Raw genomic sequence first — 22,276 nt, 5'->3', positions numbered from 1 at the left:
GCCTTGAGATAATAAGTTTATGTCCTAAAAATTCTTGGATTAAGCTTTCCAATAATACCATAATTCATCTAAGAGCAAACAGATCTAAACAAGTTCAGAGCTATGAGTTTGTTAATCTCTTCCCCACAATTCCTCTTTCTCTTCATTTCATAGGAGCTCATGGTCCATGATGACCTCTGGCATGAGTCTGCCATACTGTCTAACATAACCATCCATTTATGGGCTTCATTTATCAGGAAACTCACAGGAAAACATACTTCTACTGAGTGTTTCTACATTTCTAGTAGACAATAAACACACAATCTCTCAAACTCAGCTTGTCTACCTATTATCAAGCACTAAGAGAAGGAGAGATTGGTATGAGCAAAGAGCATTGGAGCCAGGAGACCTGGGTTTGAGCACTAATAGTTGTCAGCTAGGTGACCAGTTTGGACGATCCATGTAATGCCAAAAGGCTGACCCAGGTATACATGTTAATTAGTGGTTTTCAGAAGTTATTTATGTCCTGTCATACTTTCTCTAGGTATTGCAACAAAGTGTCTGGAATTAACAATCACAGGAGGGAGTATCCCAACACTCCTTTGGTGTGCCCCATTCCTCTGGCAAAGAATAACTGTGTCATGAACAGAAAGAGTCTAAGATACAAATCCTGTCTTGACAATTCTATTCTCAACCTGACAGCTGGCTTATTTAATTGATGGCTGCTCTCATAACAGGAGTTCTTAGTCAGGCAGCCAGGCAACAAGCATTTATAGCATGTCTGCTATGTGCCAGGCATTATTCTTAAGTACTTTACAAATACTATTGTGTTTGATCCTTACAACAACTCTAGGAGGCAGGCGTTACAATCATCTCCATTTTATAGGTGAAGAAACCGAGGCAGAGGTGAAGTGATTTGATTTGCCCAGGGAAAAGTATTATCACATCACAGTTAATGCGTCAAACTTTGCAAATTTCAAAAGTTGTTTACACAGCCTCTCTGTCCTTCCTACGTTGATCCTGGTAGGCTTCCCCAATCTCATATGTATTTACTACTTGGGTTTGCCTCGCTCTGGTTTTGGCGGCTCTTAACAGCCCTAATTGCCAATTTGATTTTGCTTCTTATGATCAACATTGCAAGAGAAAGTTTTGTCTGGAAGGCTTGCTTCCCACAGGCCTTTCAAGGCAATGGGAAATCTATAAATCTCAAAAGCTAATGTGTGAAATTAAGCTGTCCTCAAGGGATTTCTCCAAAATATCAATTTAAAGTTATTTTTTCCAGACCCCGTTCCCTATTCCAATAGTGCAATATACCCCAAAGCCTGGGTCCTCCCTCCTTTCTTTCCATTCTGGCTGTCAGTGCAACCGGATGGATAATCACGCCCTCATCCCTCCAAACCAAAAATCCACTCTGGGAACAGGCTGTTATTGTACTGAGTGCACAATAAAGTGCTTCATCACAAAGAGCTGGCTTCCCGCCCGCACTTTTATCATTTTTTTCTTCAAGATGGAAGATTTCTATTGAGAGCTAGTGGGGACTCACCAGCTAGGAGACAGATCCCCTCTTCTCTTGAATAAGATCGGTACCATTGGTGTAATGGACGCTGTTCTGGGGCTTTAGTCACAAAGACCTGAGTTGGAAGCCTACCCCAGATACTCCCTGGTTCAGCCTCAATTTCCTCATATGTAAAATAGAGATAATAATAGTGTTTACCTCACCGGGCTGTTGCGAGGATGCCTTATGTACCGTACTTTCCAAACCTTATATAAATGTTAGCTACTATAACTTAAAGGCAAATGTCTTTTCCAAACTAAGTCCTACGATCCTATGGTCTTTTATGGTCTTTTGTCTCCCCTATTAGATTGTGAGTTCCTTGAGGACAGAGACTGTCTTTTGCCTCTTTTTGAAGCCCCAGAGTTTAGCACAGTGCCAGGTACGTAGTAGGTGCTTAACACATGTTGACTGATTAATGGCTTTTAATCATGCACTAACATCTTCATTAACAACTAAACAATGGATTCAGGTCTAACTCAAACAGATAGAATCACAAAATCTCAGAGTTGGAATGTATCTGGGAGGTCATCTATTCCAATCTAGAACTGAACAGGAATCCCTCCTACCACATCTTTGACAAGAGATTGTCCAGCCTTGGCCCCCACTGTAGGGAGCCCACTAACCACCTAAAGTAGCCTATGCCGCATAGTAGCACTACGCCACTGACATCCAGTCTAAGTCTGCTTTTCTGCAACCCCCGCCCCCTCCATCATTCTTATTTCTGCCATCTGGGACAAAGGAGAGCATCAGGTTTAACCTAGGTCCCACATGGCCGCCCTTCTTTCCAGCACTTGAAGACAATCATATGTCTCCTCATGACCATGAATGATGATCTAAAAGTTATTTTCAGATACATGTGAACTAGAATAGGCAATTCTGGTAAGTGAAATCAGGTGTGGGCTTAGAAAAGGACTGAACTGGGGGTCAGGAGACCTAGGTTCTTATCCTGGTTTTTGTAGCTGGCTAGCTGAGTAATCTTCACCTTCCCTCCTGATCTCACTTTCCTCATATGTGAAAGGAGAGGGTAGGACTAGAAGGCGCAGTGAATAGAGTGCTGGGCCTCAAGTCAGGAAGACTCCTCTTCCTGAGCTCAAATCCAGCCTCAGACCCTTACTAGCTGTGTGACCCTAGGCAAGTCACTTAACCCTGTTTGCCTTGTTTCCTCATCTGTAAAATGAACTGGAGAAGGAAGAGGCAAACTACTCCAGTATCTTGCCAAGAAAACCCCAAATGGGATCATGAAGAGTCAGACATGACTGAACAACAAGAACAAAAAGAACAACATGACCTCTGGGGGCCTTTCCCCTATAATAGTTTATCATTTCCGGGACTGCAAAGAGATCTGTTCTTATTTACGAGGCTGGTCTAACATTTCTGTCTCCATAATTCCAGTCACTTAGATCGCATTCCTGGAGCTACTTCCTTAGGAATCATCAGTGGGGTGTCTATTATACCAGTGATAAAAATCAAGCTTATTGCTAACTCCCATCTCCTGGAAATTCCTCCAATTGGGAATGAATGATGGAGTTTTGCCAAGAGATGAAGTGCTTTCCATTTCACACCCAAGGAGGTGTTCCCTTGCCCTCCCATCCCCTGAGGATTCCTGAATATCTATGAATTGTTAGTTTTGCCTCTTCACTGCCAGCCCTGTCATGAGATGATTCAACATCACACCCATATGCACATCTTCCCCTCTTAGGGGATGGCACCATTCATAGTGTGCACTGATACATTGGGGTTGGGTAAAGAGCTCCCTTCCTCTTTCTCCCTTCCTTCCTTCCACACCCTTCCTCTTGCATGGCTTTTGTAAAGGGTACAGGTTGTGCTCTGTGTCTGACTCAACACTGATGTCTAAATATGTGGTCATTCACTAAAGAGTTTTTGTGCTGCAGAGTCTTAGGATGGGAAGGGATTTGGGTCTCTAACCCATCACTTGGAATGCAAGTAGATAAAATGCCATCCATCCTTTCCTTTAAAATGGACAAAGAACGGAGACTGCTCAACATCGCTCGCTATGCAATCAAGCTTTTCTTATTTCTCTTATGTCTCTAAGTCACGCACCAACTGAATCCCCCCTGGAACAAGATAGTTTCCTCTCCTGCTGTTTTCAGAGGATACAAGAACTTTCCTTTGTCTAGTAAAGAGCCCACCTTTGAATAAGATGCAAAAAGATATAGACTGTCCAAATGATACTGAAACATCCCTTAGAGGCAGCCAGATGGTGCAGTGGATGGGGCACTAGAACAGGACTCAGGAAGGCCTGCATTTGAATCCTAACTCAGACACACACCAACTGGGTGACTTGGGAAAGTCATTTAACCACTGTCTTCCTCAGTTTCTTGCTCTGGGAATAACATGGGCATAAAAATAACACCTACCACCCAGGATAATTTTGAGGATAAAATCAGATGTAAAGTGCTTTGCAAACCTTAAAATGCTTTATAAGTGCTATCTGTTATTATGAAACAGTTGAGTGTTTTATCTCCTTCATTCCAAACTATATCATGCCTGGCTTCTTCCATCATTTGTAGTAACAGAATCTTCCCCCTCACATACACACACACACGCACACACACACATAGACACATGTATGTCCCACCTCCCCCTGATACATATACAGTACACACAAGCCTGTAAGTCCAATCGGGCCTAGAGTTATTTTTGTTTGCATCATGGCACATAATTGAATCAACTGGTTTTCTCTATAATAATGTAGATGACATCTATAGTGCTTAAAGTTTTGCGAAGTGCAAATGCAGGATCTATCTTTCAATTCACAACAACTCTAGGAGGCAGGGATGACAGGCATCATCTTCATTTCACAGATAATGTAGTGGAGGTTCAGAGAAGGATGCCAGGAAAAGTCAGAGGCAGGATTTAAATCCAGGTCTTCTGGACTTCAAGTCCAGAGCTCTCTCCATTGGGCCATTCTGCTCTTAACTTGTGTCCGTGAGCCTAGCACAAACCTAGCCCAAGTTTGGCCATCACTATTTCTATCTGCTTTTTCACTGGGGCTGGGACCTTCCCCAAAAGCCTTATGGAACCCAGCACACAATTTAGAACCAAGTTTCCTTCAAGGCTCAATTGAATGAAGTACTGCCTCAGTGCCCCTCAGTGGCCAATAACCTCCCCCAATTACTTTGTATTTACTTTTCTGTGTCCATGTTGTTGCCCACTCTCCCCACCCACCCCCCCGAATGGGAGCTCCTTGAAGGAAGAGATGGTTCCATTTTAGCTTTTTCATCCCCAGCAGCTGGCAGGAAGCCTGCTATTAAATAGCTCATTATTGAATGAATGTGTACTCTATGGGAAAAATACCAAACTTACTAAAGGTTATGCTAACATTCTTACGTTAACATTTGGCCCATTTTGACAAGAGTCTCAGCCAATCAACAAGCAATTTATTATGTGCCTACTGTGTGCTAAGCACTGCACTGGCTGTTGGGGATACAAAGAAAGGGCAAAACACTGTCCCTGCCCTCAAGGAGCTTACAATCCAACACAAGGAGACAATATGCAAATAACTAGGTACATACAAGACATATATATACACACATATATGTATATGTGTTCTATCTATACATGTAAATATGTGTGTTTACGTATATGTATATATGGAGGGGGAAAGGAGGGAGAGAGTGAGGGAGGGATAGAGATAGAGAGACAGAAACAGAGAAAGAGAGAGGGAGAGAGGGAGGGAGGGAGGGACAGAGGGACAGAGGGAGAGAAGGAGAGAGGGAGAGAGGGGGAGAGGGGGAGAGGGCGAGGGGGAGAGGGAGAGGGAGAGAGGGAGAGAGAGAGAGAGAGAGAGAGAGAGAGAGAGAGAGAGAGAGAGAGAGAGAGAGAGAGAGATAATAAAAAGAAGGAAATTCATGATCGTAGATCTAATCCCAGTGTTTTAGAATTATATGGGACTTTGGAGATCACAGAGTCCAATCCTCCCATTTTACAGAGGAGAAATACAGAGAGGGCAGTGATTTTGCCAAAGTCATACACTACAAACCTTTAGTGAGGGGCAGAGATGGGACTAGAAGGCAGATCTCCCAATTTGGCTGCGCCGCCCCTCTCCCCTTCCTCCCCCGCTCCCCACCCCAATGGATCTAGTCAGAAAGAGCCTTTCAGATGGGACTGGGACATTGTAGAGGCTTCACCTTACAGGAATTAGGAATAAAATTTCTTCCTAGGAATTCAAAAGCCACCTTTTTTTCTTTCTCTTAGGAGTGGAGCAGGAGTAAGTAAGCAAGCAATCTCTTATCATTGCATGGTACCACGGCAGCACTAGTAGCTACCTACTCTGCATACATACAAAAAGCATGTCTATTTTCTATTTTCAAATTATCTGTCAGTTCCCTAAAGCTGGCTAATGATAACAACAATAATAATAATAGCTAGCATCTCATAGCATTTTACAAATACTATGTCATCTTATCCTCATAACAACCCAGGGAATGAGGCAGGCGCTATCATCATCCCCATTTTACAGATGGGGAAACTGAGGCTGACAACAGTTAAGTGACTTGTCCAGGATCACACAGCTAGCAATCCTCTGCATTCAGACGTGAACTCAGGTCTCCCTAATTCCAGGACCAGCTCTAGCCATTGTATCACTTAGCTGCTTAAAAACTGACCTTGTTTCTTCGATCTAATCACTTTCATGTCAGAGTGTGCAGCCTAGCTCTTCCTTCATCATGTTCCTCTTCAGATTTACCCAGAGGCCCTTGGGAAAACGAGGAATCCAAAGCAGCAGCCACAGGGCTTTGCTGTGCCATTACTGCGCTCATGACGCATCGTCCCAGACGTTGGCCAGGGCTCAGTGTTTCTCTTGCCCAGCTATCAGGATCTTTGTCCTATGTATGAATCTCCTCAATGTCCTCAGCACAGCTTTGGAATGCCCCATGCCCTAAAGTCATTCTCCAGATTTCAGTGATGCCTTGGAGTGACTTAAGTCCCTCGGCAAAAGCAGCCACCAGCACTGACCAAACCCCCAGAAACCCTGGGATGAAAAGCTAAACAGAGTCAAGGGAACTGGCTACAAATGGGACCTTGTATCACGTAAGCAGCTCTCTCTCTTTGAGGGAGCATCCAAATAGAAAACCCCAGATCAAGAGGCCCTGCTCTCCCCCAGCTGGTATGATACACCCTGTGGAACGACTCCTCTCACTAGATGCCGTGGAAGGAACCCTCAGTTTGCAGTCAGAGAATCCAAGTTCAAATCCTACTTGCTACCAAGGAGACCTTGGGCAAGTCCCTTCACTCTGTGAGCCTCAGTTTCCTCATCTGTAAAATTTGAGTTGGAATCACGGTTTCTTAACTTGGGGCCCATGAACTGTTTTTTGAAAAAATATTTTGAGTACTGTGTTTCAAATAATTGACTTCTTTTGTATTTTATTTTATGCATTTAAAAACATTATTCTGGGAAGGGGTCCATAGACTTGGCCAGATTGCCAAAGACACAAGAAAGTTTAAGAATCCCTGGACTCTAGATGTCGTCTGAGGACCCTTCCAGCTCTAGATCTAAGGTCCCTTCTGCTCTAGTGCCAGACCAGATTGTAAGCCAAACTCTGCTCCCCTGAAATGTCCCAAACCAGAGACAGGAACGTGCTTCCCCTAATAAACAGAGACAGTATAAATCAGAGAGTGATGGGTTTTCAACCCTCCCTTCATCGTACCCTTCTCCCAACTGTGGGGCCGCTTTGTTATATGGCTCCACTCCCTTACTGGAGCCATGGAGGGGAGGTTTAGCCCAGATCCACAAAGCTACCAGAGATTAAACCACCTGCCTGGCTCTTTCCACTTCCCCGCCTACAAGAAAAAACGTTGGACTCATTCCTCAGTCCACTGAAAGTCTATTTGGTCTGTCACCGCTCCAGGGACCTGGGGTTTAATCACAAATTCAAAGAGCTTTTCAATCTCTTCCCTCCTTTTCCTGTTCTACTAAGGTCAAAATGATTTTCATTCATCTTCTCCTTGAGTTAGAACCTCTCTGATGGCTGCAGGCCAAATTTTTCAGCCTTCTACCTCTCCCATCTTTAAAAAACAAAGAAATACAAACCGAACGTACATTAATTTTTTCTAAACTCAAAGGTGTCAGCCTCCCTAAATGCATATGTCTGCCCATGGAAGCTTTGCAGCCAGAGCTTTACGGGTCTGCTGAGGCAACTCGATGTCATGGGGAAAGTTGGATTTAGAGTCAAAAGACGTGGAAAGAGAGCACTGACTTGGCAGCCAGATGTTCAGTCATTTTTCAGTTGTTTCTGACTCTTCATGACCCCATTTGGGCTTTCTTGGCAACTAGAGTGGTTTGCCATTCCCTTCTCCAGTTTATGTTACAGATGAGGAAACTGAGGCAAACAGGGTGAAGTAACTTGCCCAGGTTCACACAGCTAGGAGATATCTGAAGTCACATTTGAACTCAGGTCTTCCTGACTCCAGGCCTGACGCTCTATCCACCATGCTACCTGGCTGCCCCCACTGCAGTCAGAGAACTTGGGTTCAAATCCCAGCTCTGACATTGGTAACCTATCAGATGTTCTATGAGTACTTACCCTTTTCAAACCTCAGTTTCCAAAATGAGGAAGGCAGAATGAATGTTGATGCCTCTTTAGCCCCTTCCAGCTTTAGACAAACAATCCTATGACCTGAGGTTGAATTGTACTTCTGCCACTTGCCTGATGTGTGGCCTTATTTGAGTCATAGACTCTAGCTGGGCATCAGCTTCCTCACCTGACAAAACCTGTACTACCTGTCTTACGATGATGTTGTAAGAGAAGAAGTCAGAATGATGTATTTAGAGCATTTTATAAACCATAAATCACCCTATAAAGCTAAGCTATGGGGGTGATCTATAGCCCTGCCTTTGGGAATAAGAAACCCTGCTGTTATTCAGGTGTTTCAATCACGTCTGACTCTTCATGACCCCTTCATGACCTGCTCAGCAAAGATACTGGAGACATTTGCCATTTTCTTCTCCAGCTCATTTGACAGATGAAGAAACTGAGGCCAGAAGGTTTAAGTGACTTGCCCAGGGCCACACAGTTAGTAAGTTTCTTAGATCAGGTTTGAACTCACGTGTTCCTGACTCCAGGGCTGGCACTCTATCCACTGCACCACCTAGTTACCCAGATAACTAACCCTACAGCTTTGGAATAAGGGAAGGATCTGTCATTCATCAACATGGCGGATTCCCACTAGGAGACACAGCTCATCTCTAACTTAGTAGGATTCTAGGTTCAGAGTGGACTCCAAGCCCAGCACTTTACATGTTTAAATATCTAAGTTCCTCTGATCAGAGAGTGATGATAGGGTCACAGATCTAGAATTGGAGGAACCTCAGAGGCCATCGGTTCAATCTCCTCAAGGCCTAGGCAGTCATTGGTGACTTACCTAGGATCACATAGCTAGAAGTTGTCAGTGGTAGGATCTGAACTCTTCCCGATTCCAAACCCATGATTCTATCCATATGCCTCACTGTTAAATTATACTAGACAAATGAATATTCATCCTATTCTTAGAAATGTCTGTGGAAAGAGATTCTACAACTCTATTCAGTAACTTTCCCCTACCCCCCTTTCCTAAGCAACCCTTAGTGTCCAGGAGTTTTGTTTTTTAAATATTTAACCTACAATTACATTTCTGTCATGGGCCCTGGGAAGGCCAGCCCTGCCAAAGCACATATTTAAATGGCTTGTTTTGAGAGCTGGGCCTTCAGACTAACTGGGGGTACATCTGGCTTCAGAGCACATCTGGCCTCAGAGACAGGGAGTGACCAGCCTGCATGCCATCTCAAGTACCTGCTGCAGTTGCCAAACACTGAAGTAGTAAGAGCAGATGTTTTTATGCATTGCACTTCAAGGTTTACAAAGTAATCTCCATGTGGGGAAAGACTGAACAAATTACAATATATGAAATGTGTAAGGGGATGGCTGCAGAAAAACCTGCAAAGACTTGTATGAACTGATGCAAAGTGGAGTGAGCAGAACCAGGAGAACAATTTACACTGTAGCAACGGCATTGTAAAAATAAACAATTTGGAAGGACTTAATGCTAAATGATGCGGAGATCAACCATGATTCCAGAACAGCTAGCATTTACACAGTGCTTTAAAGTTTATAAAAGCTCGCTTTACAAATATTAGCTTATTTGATCCTCACGACAATCCTGAGAGGTAGGTGTTATTATCATCCCCACTTTACAGATGAAGAGACTGAGGCAAACGGAGGTTAAAGGACTTGTCTAAGCTCCTACAGCTGAGAAGGAATTGAGGCAGAATTTGAACTCAGCTCTACCTGACTTGAGGTCCAGCACTAACCACTGTACCACCTAGCTGCCCATCCTCATGATGACAAATCAAGCTACTTATGTCCTGACAGAGAGGTGATGTCCAAATATATAGAAAGAAACACTTATTTCTGGATATGGTCAATATGCAAATTTGTTGTGTTTAATTATATATATATTTGTTAGGTTTTGTTTTTCTTTTTTCCCCCGATGTTTGTAGGAAGGGAATAATTGTATGTTAATTGAAAAAAAATATTAAAAACAACTTTATATACATTAACTCATTTGAACCTCAAAGCAATCCTATTGGATAGGTGCTATAAGAATTACTATCCCCATTTTACAGATGGGAAAACTTATGCTCAGTGAAATTTAGCAACTTGCTTATGGTCGCACAGCTAATAAGCGCCAGATTTCTCCTGACTCTAATCCATTGTTCATTTCATTATAACCAAATGGCCTTTTGGAATAAATCATCTGTAACACAAAGTTGTGCTTCTAAAAAAGATCATACTCAAATGCTGCAGGAGGACCCAACATGCAGCATTTCCTCATCCAAGGAGCGAGATGGCAAAAGTGGATGGACTACTGGGTCTGAAATCAAGAAAACCTGAGTTTAAATTTGGCCTCAGATACTTGACACTTACTAGCTGTGTGACCCTGGGCAAGTCACTTAACCCTGACTGCAGGGGAGGGGAGGGAAGGAGAAGAAAGGAGAGGGAAGGAGGGAGGGAGGAAGAAAGAGAGGGAGGGAGGAAGAAAGAAAGAAAGGAAGGAAAGAAGGAAAGGAGGGAGGGAGGGAGAGAATATAGTAATGAATAGAGTCCCCTCCCTACTCAACTATATTCCAGAAGCAATCTCTAAACTAGTTTTTCCGTCCTTTGATGATGGGAGGGATACTCACAGCTAGCTCAACAGTATTTCCTATTTTTTAAATGGCTGTAATAAAATGCTTAATTAATTCATTCCTCAAAGGAATTTATTAATTATTCATTATATATTATAAATTAATTTAAAATTAAATAATTAAATTAATCCATTTATTTTTAATTAAATTTGTTTGATAATTTTATTAAATTTATTATTTTATTATTTATTATTAATTTCTTTATACCTATTCTGTTTAATATTTCTCAGAGGATCTTAAAGTATTTTTCAGGCAAATGCTTATTTAATAAAAACCTGAAATTCATTGAAAAAGTCTAACTTTAAACAATCTTGTTACTAGAAGTCCCACCCCAGGAATCTTGGGTGAACACTGAGCTCTCTCGGGTTTCCTTAGAAACATAACTGCTTTACCAAGGGACTATGATAAAGGAAAACAAAGTTGACCCACTAGAAGATGTGGCCAATGAAAACTTCTTCAGAAATGAAGAGAAAAGATGAAATTATAAAATATAAGTCAACGGGAAAATGGAATTTACTTACAAAAATTCAACCCAATTATTGTACAAAATGGTATATACTTCTATAAGCATCTAATTAATAAGAACAGAATTGAAAATAATCATAAGATCATAGATTTCAAGCAAGAAGGTACCTTAGAGGCTGTTCAGTCCAACCCTATAATTTTACAAATGAAGAAACTGAGGCCCAGAGATAGATGTCTTGCCCAAGGTGACAGTTGGTGAGTGTCTGAAATGAAATTTGAACTCCAGTCTCCCTGACTCCAAATCCAGTCCCATACCACCTCCACCATGTAGCCTTTCAACCCTACAAGTAGGGAAACTGAGGTACTAACCAGGGAAGTGGAAAGGCTGAGAATATGCAATTATTTCATAATATAGCTAAAACTCAAACCCAGGTTTCCTGACTCTCAGACACTGAAACCTAGTATATGACCTCCAGTGCTTTGAGATCGTATCTGTTATTGAAACTACCAACATACTCACATCTGCATAAATGTTGGTCCCATACACCGGAGCCCAGTACGATGGTTCATTCTTACAGTGGGCTGGACAACGAACTCTGAAACAACAGCATGAAGTCTTTATTCTTCACATTAAATGACCAGAGAAAATCAACATAGACTCTGTGGATTCCTCTGCCCACCTGCATTCCTTTTTCCCATTCTCAGTCTCCCTGGGACCTAATAAAACCCCTTTCTTGGCCACACTGTAATGCGCTTGGCAGCATTGGTGCCTTTTCGTCCTGCTAAAGGGTGAGATCCGTAAGGGAAAGAACTAGCTTTCACGTAAACTCTGATCTTCCCAGTGCCCAGAACATTTCTCTGCACGTTGTAGTAAATGCTTGTTTTATTGCTGTAAGTTTTCAAATCTCGTTCTCTCTCATAGAAACGCATCAAGAGTCAACTTCGAAAAGGAGATATACGTTTTCCCTCCCTTCCTCCCACCCCATTGTGTTTGCCCATGATGGTGAGGTGCATCCCTTCTTCTAGATCATCTCAGAACACAGAATTTCAAACTTCAGACTTGATAAAGTACACAGCTTAAATTGATGTACACCATCTGGAGAAGAACATCATGCATTAGATGTCACTGACTATTGGGGGGCCAACTAGCTCTAGTTTGGCATTTTGTCTTCCTATGCTGTGGATTTAGGGGGGACATTTACGAAATGGGGCTAAAGAAATGCCTGTTTTCAACTCCAATGAATTTCAAATACTGACCCTTTGCCTACTGCACTTTGAACCCAATTAGTGTAGTATAAGAATTCATCATCCAGTTTTATAATAGCTAATGTTCACATGTTATTTAAAAGTTTACAAAATGTTTTACATGCATTTGCATACAGACACTGGCCACTCTCTGAATTAGGTGCCACAAGGCATTATCGTCTCTGTTTTACAGATTGGGTTAAAGAGGCTAAGTGTCCCATCCATGATCACGCAGCCATTAACAGCTGGAGATGCATTTGAACCAAGGTGTCTCCTGGCTCCTGGTCCAGTGCTGGGAAGGGTCCTGGGCTAAGAAGCAGGAAACCAGGGCCCTACTTCCAGCTTTGCCACTGACGCTGGTCATTGTGCAACCTTGACTAAGTCACTTCCTTTTCTGCAAACTCCAATGTCCTCATTTATAAAATGGGAGGTTTGGAAAAAGAGATTTCTCCTAGCTCCAAAAAAAGTCTGTAGATAAGTCTATATTACATCTAATTTCCAAAGTTTCTGAGCAGATGCTAATTTGAAAGTCATTAACTGGACTTCTTTGTCACAAGGGAGGATTCTATTGCTGGAGGGGAGAAGTGACTGTAAAGTAACAGCAATGTCTAAAAAAAGAACATTGACAAAACTTTTTTAAAAAATGATTTAAGAATCAGAGAGCACAATGTTTTGGGGAAAATGAAAACTGATCCCCCCTAGTCTCTTACCTCCCAAACTAGTATGGTAATTTATATAATAAAAAACAATTTAGAGTCAACAGAGGTGTATCTAAACATCACAGTAAGACTGAGACAAATAATTTTTTCTCTTCAAGTGATTCCATTGAAAACCTGCTATGAGTCATTGTGTACATGTTAAAAATGGTTTATGATTATGAAAATGCTGCATGTATGTGTTCGTGTGTTATGTGTGTGTGAGAGAGACAGACAGAGAGGTGAGTGAGAATGAGAGAACGAGAGAGAAAGAGAGAGAGCACGCAGTGTAAGAAAGACTGAGACAGAGAGATATACAGAAAGAGAGAAACATACACACACTGAAAGGGAGGGATGAGAGAGAATGAAATAGAGACAGAGTGCAACAACGTTGGAAATTCACAATAAACAAAAAGTCTTGCTTATTCTGCAAATAAATTGTTTTATACAAACTAATACTGCTCCAGAAGAAAGTCTCCAACTTTATCTCCAAATCACTTGGAAGCAGGAGGTTAAATCCAGATCTCACTGGAAACCTCTGATAATGACAAAGAATCAGCATCCATCTGGGAGACTGAATGCTCCCAAACTTGACTCTGGTCACTCCTCGGCCTCTCTTAGTGTGGGGGTCATGTGTTAGAATGTCGCCATACTGAAAGAGCACCAGCTATCCCAGGCACAAGCGTGGGTACTGACAGAAGCATTACCTTGGGCAATGTTTCACTGGCTTCTCAAATTGACACAGCTCAGCAACCGTACTGTAACAATCCAGGTCCTGCACTGTGGGAACAAACACAATGGAAAATGAGAAAGTCATGAGCGAGTCATTTTCCCAATCCTATAAAATGAAGGGCATGAATTTGTAGTCATTGTTCAGTCATTTCAGTTGTGTCTGACTCTCCGTGACCTCATTTGGGGTTTTCTTGGCAGAGATACTGGAATGGTTTGCCATTTCCTTCTCCAGCTCATTTGACAGATGAGGAAACTGAGGTAAATAGGATAAAGTGACTTGCCCAGGGTCACAATCTAGTAAGTGTCTGAGACCAGATTTGAATTCAGGTCTTCCTGACTCCAGGCCTGCATTCTATCCATTGTACCCCCTAGTCGCCCCAGGGCAAGGATTCAGTAATCTCTAACAGCCTGTCTTGTTCTAATGTTCTATGAATTGTTAATATATAAAACAGCTATCTTTACCATTAGCAGATAGGGAAACTCTAGTCCAAAAGTGATGTGACCCACCTAACTTCCCATGGCTTGGGAGTGACTCCCAGCCTAGTATTCTCAAATCAAAACATTTACTTATATGCAAGACACTTCAGGGATTTTCCAGTAGAAAGCTAAATTAACTTTTGTGATAACTTTTTATTATACTTTGTTATAACTTTTCTATAACTTTTGTTATCTTATGCAGTGGGTAGATAGCTAGAACTGTAATCAGGAAGACCCAGAGTTCAAATCCAACTGGGGACGTTTACTAGCTGTGTAACCCTGGGCAGGTCACTTAACTGAAGTCTGCCTCAGTGTCCTCAACAGTGAAAGGGGGATAATAATAGCAACTACCTCCCAGGGTCATTTTGAAGAACAAATGAGGTGAGATTTGTAAAGCATTATGTGACTCTTAAAGGGCCATACAAATACTAGCTATTATCATATCCCAGCAAGAGGCTTACCTGTTACTTTGGAAACCATGAACGAGTTAGAAGCCTTGTATTTACTGTAAAACAAAGACAACAGAAAATGATCATTATAGTCACATTCTAAAACAGAATTGAGATGGTCGTATTAGATGACCCCATATGGTCTCTTCCAGCACTGACTTTTCTATGAGTCTGTTCTTCTAAATTGCGCACAAGCTCCAAGTCCCCTCAGCTCTCCAGGAATCAGACAGGCGGACTGAGAAATGGGGGCAGCTCTTAAGAGTGCTGAGAGCAAATGCAAGGGGCTAGTGAGGAAAGGCACCCAAGGAGAGATAAGGATTCAGGGTAAGGAATAGGGGGAAATTAGGAGGTTGGATTAGATGAAGAGCCTGTAGTGTAGCAAACAGAGCACTGGGCTAGGAATCAGGAAGGCCTGAGTTCAAAACTTGTTTGTTAAAGTTACTCTCTTTCAGACCGTGGGCTTAACCCCAAGGCTAAGACCACTTAACGGCGTAGAGCCCTGTCATCAGTAAATTGGGGATAATAATATCTGCATTACCTATTCCCCAGGATTATTTTGGGATTAATTGAGGGCAATGGATGTAAAAGTACTCCGTAAACCTTAAAATGCTATTACAATTATTAGATGGGTTCTTTATTCCTACCCAGAACTGAAATTATATGAATACACTTTACCGCCAGCTTCAATCGCCTTTCCCATAGAGATCATTAGCCTATTTCTGTATCTTTAAGAGCACAATAGAATCTTCTACCCTTGTGCTCATTCCATCCCTTTTTCTCCAGTAGACTGCCTCCTTCATCAACCCCACTATCTCTTCTGTCTCCTGGCTGCTTCTCTGATGCCTCAAACACACCGTATCCCCTCATAGTTTAAAAAAAACCACCCTCCTTCGATCCGACCATTCCCAATCATTTTTATCCTTTACTTCTCTTCCCCTTCGTGGCTGAACTCTTTGAGACACCTGAGAAACATTCAGTGCCTTCCTCCCTCTTCCCACTGTCTTCAAAACTCTCTGCAGTAAAATCTTCTTTCATTCAACTGAAACTAATCTCTCCAAAGTGACCAATCATCTCTCAGTTGCCAAATCTAACAGCCTTTTCTCAATCCTCATCTGTCTTGTTCTCCCTATATGTAATCTGTTCAAAACTTCATTATTCATTTTCATAATTCTTTAAAAAAAATTTTGAGTTCCAAATTCTCTCCCTCCCTCCCCTCCCCATTGTGAAGATAAGCAATATGATGTCACTTATCTGTATGTACTCGTTGACACCATCAATCACCCTCTTCTCCTGGATACGCTGTCCTTTCTAAGTTTCTGTGAGACTGGTTTTCTCTCATTCTCCTCCTACCTGTCTGACCAGTCATTTTCAAGCTCTTTTATTGGCTCTTCATCCAGGGTATGCCCATTAATGATGAGTTTCTCCCAAGATTCTGTCCTAGGCCCTCTTTTCTTCTCCCTCTATATTAGCTTGCTTGGTGATCTCATCAACTCCAGTGGTTTCAATGAACACCTCTGCAAATGACTCTGAGATTTGTCCATTCCTATCCTCTCTCCTGACTTCTAGTCCCACACCACCAACTGCTTTGGCCATCTGGAACGGGATGTTCCATAGATGTCAAAACCTGTCCTTATTACCTTTCCCCCCAAATCCTCTCTCTTCCAAACTCCCCTATTTCTGTCATCCTCCCAGCCACCCAGGCTCACAACCTTGCTGGGATGACACCAATTTCTGATTTACATTCACCCCACATAGACAGTCTGTTGTTCTTACCTTAACAACATCTCTCCTATATGCCTCCCTCTACTCCCATAGCTGCTATTCTAGTGCAAACCCCCATGCCTGGACTATTGCAATAGTCTTCTGCTTGGTCTCCCTGCCTCCAATCCAGCCTCCACTCAGCTGCTAAGGTAAATCTTCCTAAAGCCCAGGTCTGACTAGGTCATCACCTATTCAATAAACTCCATTGACTCTCCATGACCTCCAGAATCAAATATAAAATTCTCTGTTTGGTTTTTAAAACCCTGCTCCCATCTGACCTGCCCAGATTTCTTACCCTTTCATCCTCTCCACACACTTCATTTTATTGCCACCAACCTTCTTGCTATTCCTAGAACACAACACTCCATTCCTTTGTATTGGTTCTTCTCCACAACCCAGTTCTCCTCATCTCCACTTCTGCCTTCCCTGGCTTAGCACAAATCCCACCCTCTGCAGCAGGCCTTTCCCAGTGACTCATGCTTTCCCCTCTGAGATCACCTTCCATCTACCCCGCATGTACCTCGTATCACCTAGTTGTTTTCATGCTTGTCTCCTCCATTCAAATGTAACCTCAATGAGCAGAGAGACTCATTTTGCTTTCCTTTGTATATCCAGTAGGTGGCACATAGGAAGCAATAAATAAATGCTTGCTGATTAATAAAATGACTAAAGTGACCTGTCCATTGGTCAGTGCTTTTAAAAAATGTCTTTGGCTTGTGCAAAAGGACTAAACACCCCTTTTAAAAAAATAGCACAGGCAAGTGAAAGGGAGAGGGGAGAGAAGAAACTATAATTCTAAAAGAATCAAGATAAAATCCAAGTCAAGAATTACCTTAAAGATGCAATGCCATTCCTTTCAGACCGTACAAAAAAGGGCACCCTCCCATTCCTGGTGATGTCAACCAGACCTCCTTTATCGTCTATGATACCAAAATGGATGGCAGCACGGCATATGCTTGATGACTAGGGGAAGAAACGACACAGAGATTTAGAGAGCCAATCACAACAGAAAACTCTTCAAAGCAAAGTACCATTTTACACCAGAAGTTTTGGTTGAGCACATTCAACTAAGCTGCAAAGATGGCTATTACAGATTGAACCGATGCAGAGATACTTCATTCTACAATACTAGCGCCATTTTGTTATTCTCTGGGCTTCTTATTCCTTGAAAACCCCAAGATCAGAAAAATCTTAAAACAAAAAGGATCAGGGGCAAAAATTTCTCCTTCCCAACTTAGCAGAGATGAAAACCAGACCTATCACTTTATCTGTTCAGGGAATTCCCAGCCGAGAAAACTCCCTCTACTAATTCAGGTTGACACCTTTTCTGCAACTTGTGGTCTTAGAGAAGTAGCTAAAGCAATGAAAAGGAGGTAAAGTGACTTGGCCAGGATCTTGCAGCCAGCACATGTCAGAGATGGACCCTGAGCCTACATCTTCCTGGCTCCACAGTCAGCTCACTATCAACTATGCCCCATGTATGGTTTTGTTTGTTTGCTTATTTGTTTGTTCGTTCATTCGTTCATTTGTTTGAAGGCTGATCAGCTTGCTGATCATTTCCAGTTTTCAAAACTGGTTTCCTAACCTTGTTGTGAGACTGTGCGGGATTCTTGCAGGTCAGCTCTCCAAACCCTAGGTGTGCCATTCTATGAATAGATAAGAAAACCTTTCCACATTAAAATGGCCCTGTTTTCTGTTTCGATAAAATTTGACCCAAGCTACCTCAGGGGGCAATGCACAACACTTACACTTTCATAAAAAAGAGTTCCAAAAATTTTCGCCTTGTTGTTGAAACAGCCTGCTGGGCACTGATACCTGATTTAGAGGGGGTAGAAAAGCAACACATCATTTCTCAGGAGCAAATACTTTACTTAATTCTTATGCCAATGACTTAGTCCTTTTCATGCTCATTTTCTACAAGAATCCTTCCCAGAAACAGGAGAACCTTATTCATTTGGACCCTGGTTAACTTTAAATTTGTGACAGATCTGACAAAAGCTGGGTTTAAATCTTAATTACTATACCCTTCAATTTCACATATAAAGTTGAAACAAATTAATTATGGACAGAACAGTAACAGTTAACCCACTTAAAACCCGGTTTATGTACTTTAAAGACATCATTTGGGACAGCTAGGTGGTGCAGTGGACAGAGCACTGAGCCTAGAGTCAAGAAGATTCATCTCCCTAAGTTCAAATCTGGCCTCAGACCCTTACTGGTTGTATGACCCTGGGCAAGTCACTTCACCCTGTTTGCCTTAGTTTACTCATCTGTAAAATGAGCTGGAGAAGGAAATGGCAAACCACTCCAGTACCTTTGGCAAGAAACCCCTAAATGGGGTCACGACATGACTGAAATAACTGAACAACAACAAAGCCATCATTAACAAACAAACAAACAAACAACAAAAGGACCTAGATAACCTCTAAAGTCCTTACAATTCTGACTACCAAAATTCAATAAAGCTAGAAAGAAGAGATCTTCAAGGTCTTATTGGGTCTGACTCCTCCTCATTTTACAGATGAGGAAACGAAGGCTTGCAGATGTTAAGTGACTTGCCTGGGGCCACATAAGTAGTAAGTGACAAGACTAGGATTTGAACTCAGGTTTTCTGACTATAGTGTTGAGCGTTCTAAGATCCTTCCGGCTTTGATGTTCTAGATCCTAAGTTCAATGTTCTAAGGTCCTTCTGGCTTTCATGTTCAATGAGTCTGTGAATCAATGTGCCAATTATATATTACCTTTGCTGTACTTAAAAATCATTGTTTCTTTTAAATATCCTACGATTTAAACTTTTTCTCTAGTGCAAAGATCTTCCCTCCAGTTAATCCAAACCAATTCTAAGTTCTCCTATTATCTGTTCTTCAGAATGAATTCTGCAGGGTCTGCAGGGTACATAATTTGTTTTCCAAGCAATAATAGTAATCATAATAATAATGACATTTATATAGTATTTACTATGTGCCAAGAGCTGTGCTAAGCACTTCAAACATATTAAGCAATTAATAGTATTTTACTAAACTCTTAAACCAGAATGAGTTTCTACCCAGATGAGTAGAAACAGACATACTGGGTTAAAAGCCTAGGTCAACAGAAATAGAATATAAATCTGTGTCAAGCATTGAATAAATGGTGGCAGTCAATTGGGACCCATGAGTCATTGTGGTCATGCATCACTTTTAGCAGGAAATAAGATGGAGTTGTACTCTTGCTAAACTTGACACCTAAGTTGTATTAAAATGTTACAAAAGTCATTTTCACAAAGACTATGCTGCATTGTATTGCTCCCTGAATGAACTTAAAGGCTTTTAATATAGGCATTGGCTACTGGAGAGTCAAAACAAAAGGTTACCTGTTGCACGTGGACCCTTTACACTTGTCCCTCATTTTGGTCTCACACTTGATGATTTGTGCTAGGAAGCAAAAAAATGAAAAATAGATCTGAAACAAAAGAGTAGGGGAGAAAAAAACTAGAAAAATCCACAAATCTAAACCCCCCAAATAATGCAAAAATAGAAACTTTGAAAATCAAAGAAGTAAACAAAATTGAAAGGAAAAAAAAAACCTTATTGAAACTAGCTTTTTTTTCATCTAACAAAATAGACAAGCTGTTAGGAAATTTGATCACAGAAGGAGAGGGGAAAAAGAAAGAAAAATGGGAAATTTAGAAGAAGAAGAGACCAGATTATCAAAATAAAAATGAAAAGAGAAATCTGAAACAGCTGAAGAGGACAAAAAAGAAAAAAAACAAATGGAAATTTCTACAGAAGACACATTCTGCAATGCACCCACTGACTGATAGGTTTGGGAAGGGTTGCTCTTATCAAAGAGGTGCAGCTACCTCCGACCCTCTTTTAGGGAGCACTACATTGCATTCTTAATGCAAGTAATGAGGCAAAGGTGTTTTCATATAAAAACTTCTCTCATGAAACACATGGATTGAAACAATGCTGGAAACTGAGATGGAAAAATCAACCCATCACAACTGAGGTTGAATTCAAATTCAAATTCAGGTCCCCTGGCTTTTAGTCCATTGCCCTTCCTGCCACCACCTCCTCAATAAAACCTTCCCTGATGCCCCAGCAAAGAGTCATTTCTTCCTCCTCCAAACTCCCGGGTCTATGGTTTTTTATGACCCATCTTTTACAGGAAGCCTTTCCCAACCCCTCTCAATTCTAGTCCTTCCCTCTATTAGCTATTTTTTACATAACCTGTATAGCTCCTTGGTATATATCTGTTTGCATATTGTGTCCCCCATTAGATTGTAAGCTCCTTGAGGGCAAGAACTGTCTTTTGCATCTTTTTGTATCCCCAGCACTTAGCACAGTGCCTGGGACATAGTAGGTACTTAATAAATGTTTATTGACTTATTGATTGACCCTGACTCCTCTGTTCATGGATGTGGTCCTAACTAGACCCTAGGCTTTCATAAGAGTTCTCTGTCATTGGAGTGACTAATTGTGACGTCGGTGAACTGTTGGTGAATCAAGCGAGAGAGAGGTAAGAAATGAGTCATACATTGTCATGCAGACAGATCTGGTGGATCATCATTTGGGAAGAGACCACATTACAAAGAGGAAGAAAAGAACATCAATAAAACACATAGTTAATTTTTTAAAAGAAAAAAGATGACTCTCTTGTCTTGCTCATCCTTATATTCTTCATAGTACCCAACATAGTTCCTAGGAATATTATCTTCAGTTCTATATTAAAATGCCTGAGTTAAAAAGGCCACCCAAGTGCACCCCAGGTCTAGGATTCTTACAGTGTTTAACAAAAATAAAGTAATTAATTCCTTTAAAAAAAAAGAAAGAAAGAAAGGTCTAGGGTTTTGCTTTGACACTCCACCCTACTGCCCAGTATTTGCCTGTTGGAGACCTCTCAATACCCTCGAGCCACTCAACCAACCCAAGGGTTGGTTCCAACTGGAATGGGGGTGGAGGGAGCCATGGAACAAGGGTGTCTCTTACTCATATAATTGTCTGCAGTGGTTTTCTTGGGCTTGGTGGGTTTGGTTACTCTTGGTTGAACCCATACGTGTTTCTCCTCAGGAATCTGAGACATTTCCACCTCATTCGTTTCATCCATCTCGGGCTTCTGAACGTAAGTCTCATCTTATTAGTGGCGGAAAAAAGAACATAACGTATTAGTGTTAAAAATCAAATGCATTTTGGAGAAAGATATATGTGTATATGTGTGTGTGTGTGTGTTCCAAAAGTTCCCCAAGAGAACTTGACATATTAGTGTTAAAGTCAAATGCATTTTAGATGAACATACACACACGCACACATGCACACACACATACAGAGTGTCCTAAAAGTGCACTGAAAGCTTTGAACCACAATAGGACTTTTGGGACACCCTGTATATCTTATTCATGAGAGGTTTTATTTCACACACACAAAAAAAGATTCATTTCTAAATAGCTGGAAACCTTCATGTATGAAAGGTCATACAGAAGAGACCATGCCAGGTGGAATTCTACCAGGAAAAGGGAAGTAGTCTGGTAATATTCATAGTGATTGCTTCGTACCTAAGAACAACAGGCATATTTCCTAGGATGTTAGATTGGGAGCTGGAAGGAGCTTTGGAGGTCATTCAATTTTTATGTAGGAGAAAACTGAGGCTGAGGGTTTTGCCAAGGTCATCGAAGTAAGATATAACAGAGTTGGGATTTCAACCCAGAACCTCTGACTCTTCATCCAGCCCTAAGGTCATTGAATTATTTAATCAT

At 41.5% G+C, this 22,276-nt stretch overlaps 1 protein-coding gene across 1 annotated transcript in view; it reads right to left on the bottom strand.

Annotated features, from left to right (window-relative positions):
• The window catches only part of CRISPLD2 (cysteine rich secretory protein LCCL domain containing 2), a 79,801-nt gene that overhangs the window by 12,918 nt on the left and 44,607 nt on the right, over positions 1 to 22,276 (bottom strand). Inside the window, exons 7-13 of the mRNA XM_036752474.1 lie at positions 21,513 to 21,656; positions 19,895 to 19,955; positions 18,291 to 18,357; positions 17,375 to 17,505; positions 14,794 to 14,837; positions 13,831 to 13,903; positions 11,704 to 11,779 (exon numbers count right to left, since the gene is read on the bottom strand). Coding sequence (XP_036608369.1) covers positions 11,704 to 11,779; positions 13,831 to 13,903; positions 14,794 to 14,837; positions 17,375 to 17,505; positions 18,291 to 18,357; positions 19,895 to 19,955; positions 21,513 to 21,656 — 596 coding nt within the window. The remainder of the gene's footprint in view (positions 1 to 11,703; positions 11,780 to 13,830; positions 13,904 to 14,793; positions 14,838 to 17,374; positions 17,506 to 18,290; positions 18,358 to 19,894; positions 19,956 to 21,512; positions 21,657 to 22,276) is intronic.

The sequence above is a fragment of the Trichosurus vulpecula genome, chromosome 3, assembly GCF_011100635.1.
Source record: "Trichosurus vulpecula isolate mTriVul1 chromosome 3, mTriVul1.pri, whole genome shotgun sequence".
Classification (NCBI taxonomy): Eukaryota; Metazoa; Chordata; class Mammalia; order Diprotodontia; family Phalangeridae; genus Trichosurus; species Trichosurus vulpecula.
Note: the sequence above shows the minus strand (reverse complement) of the source record. Positions and strands in the feature narration are given on the sequence as shown.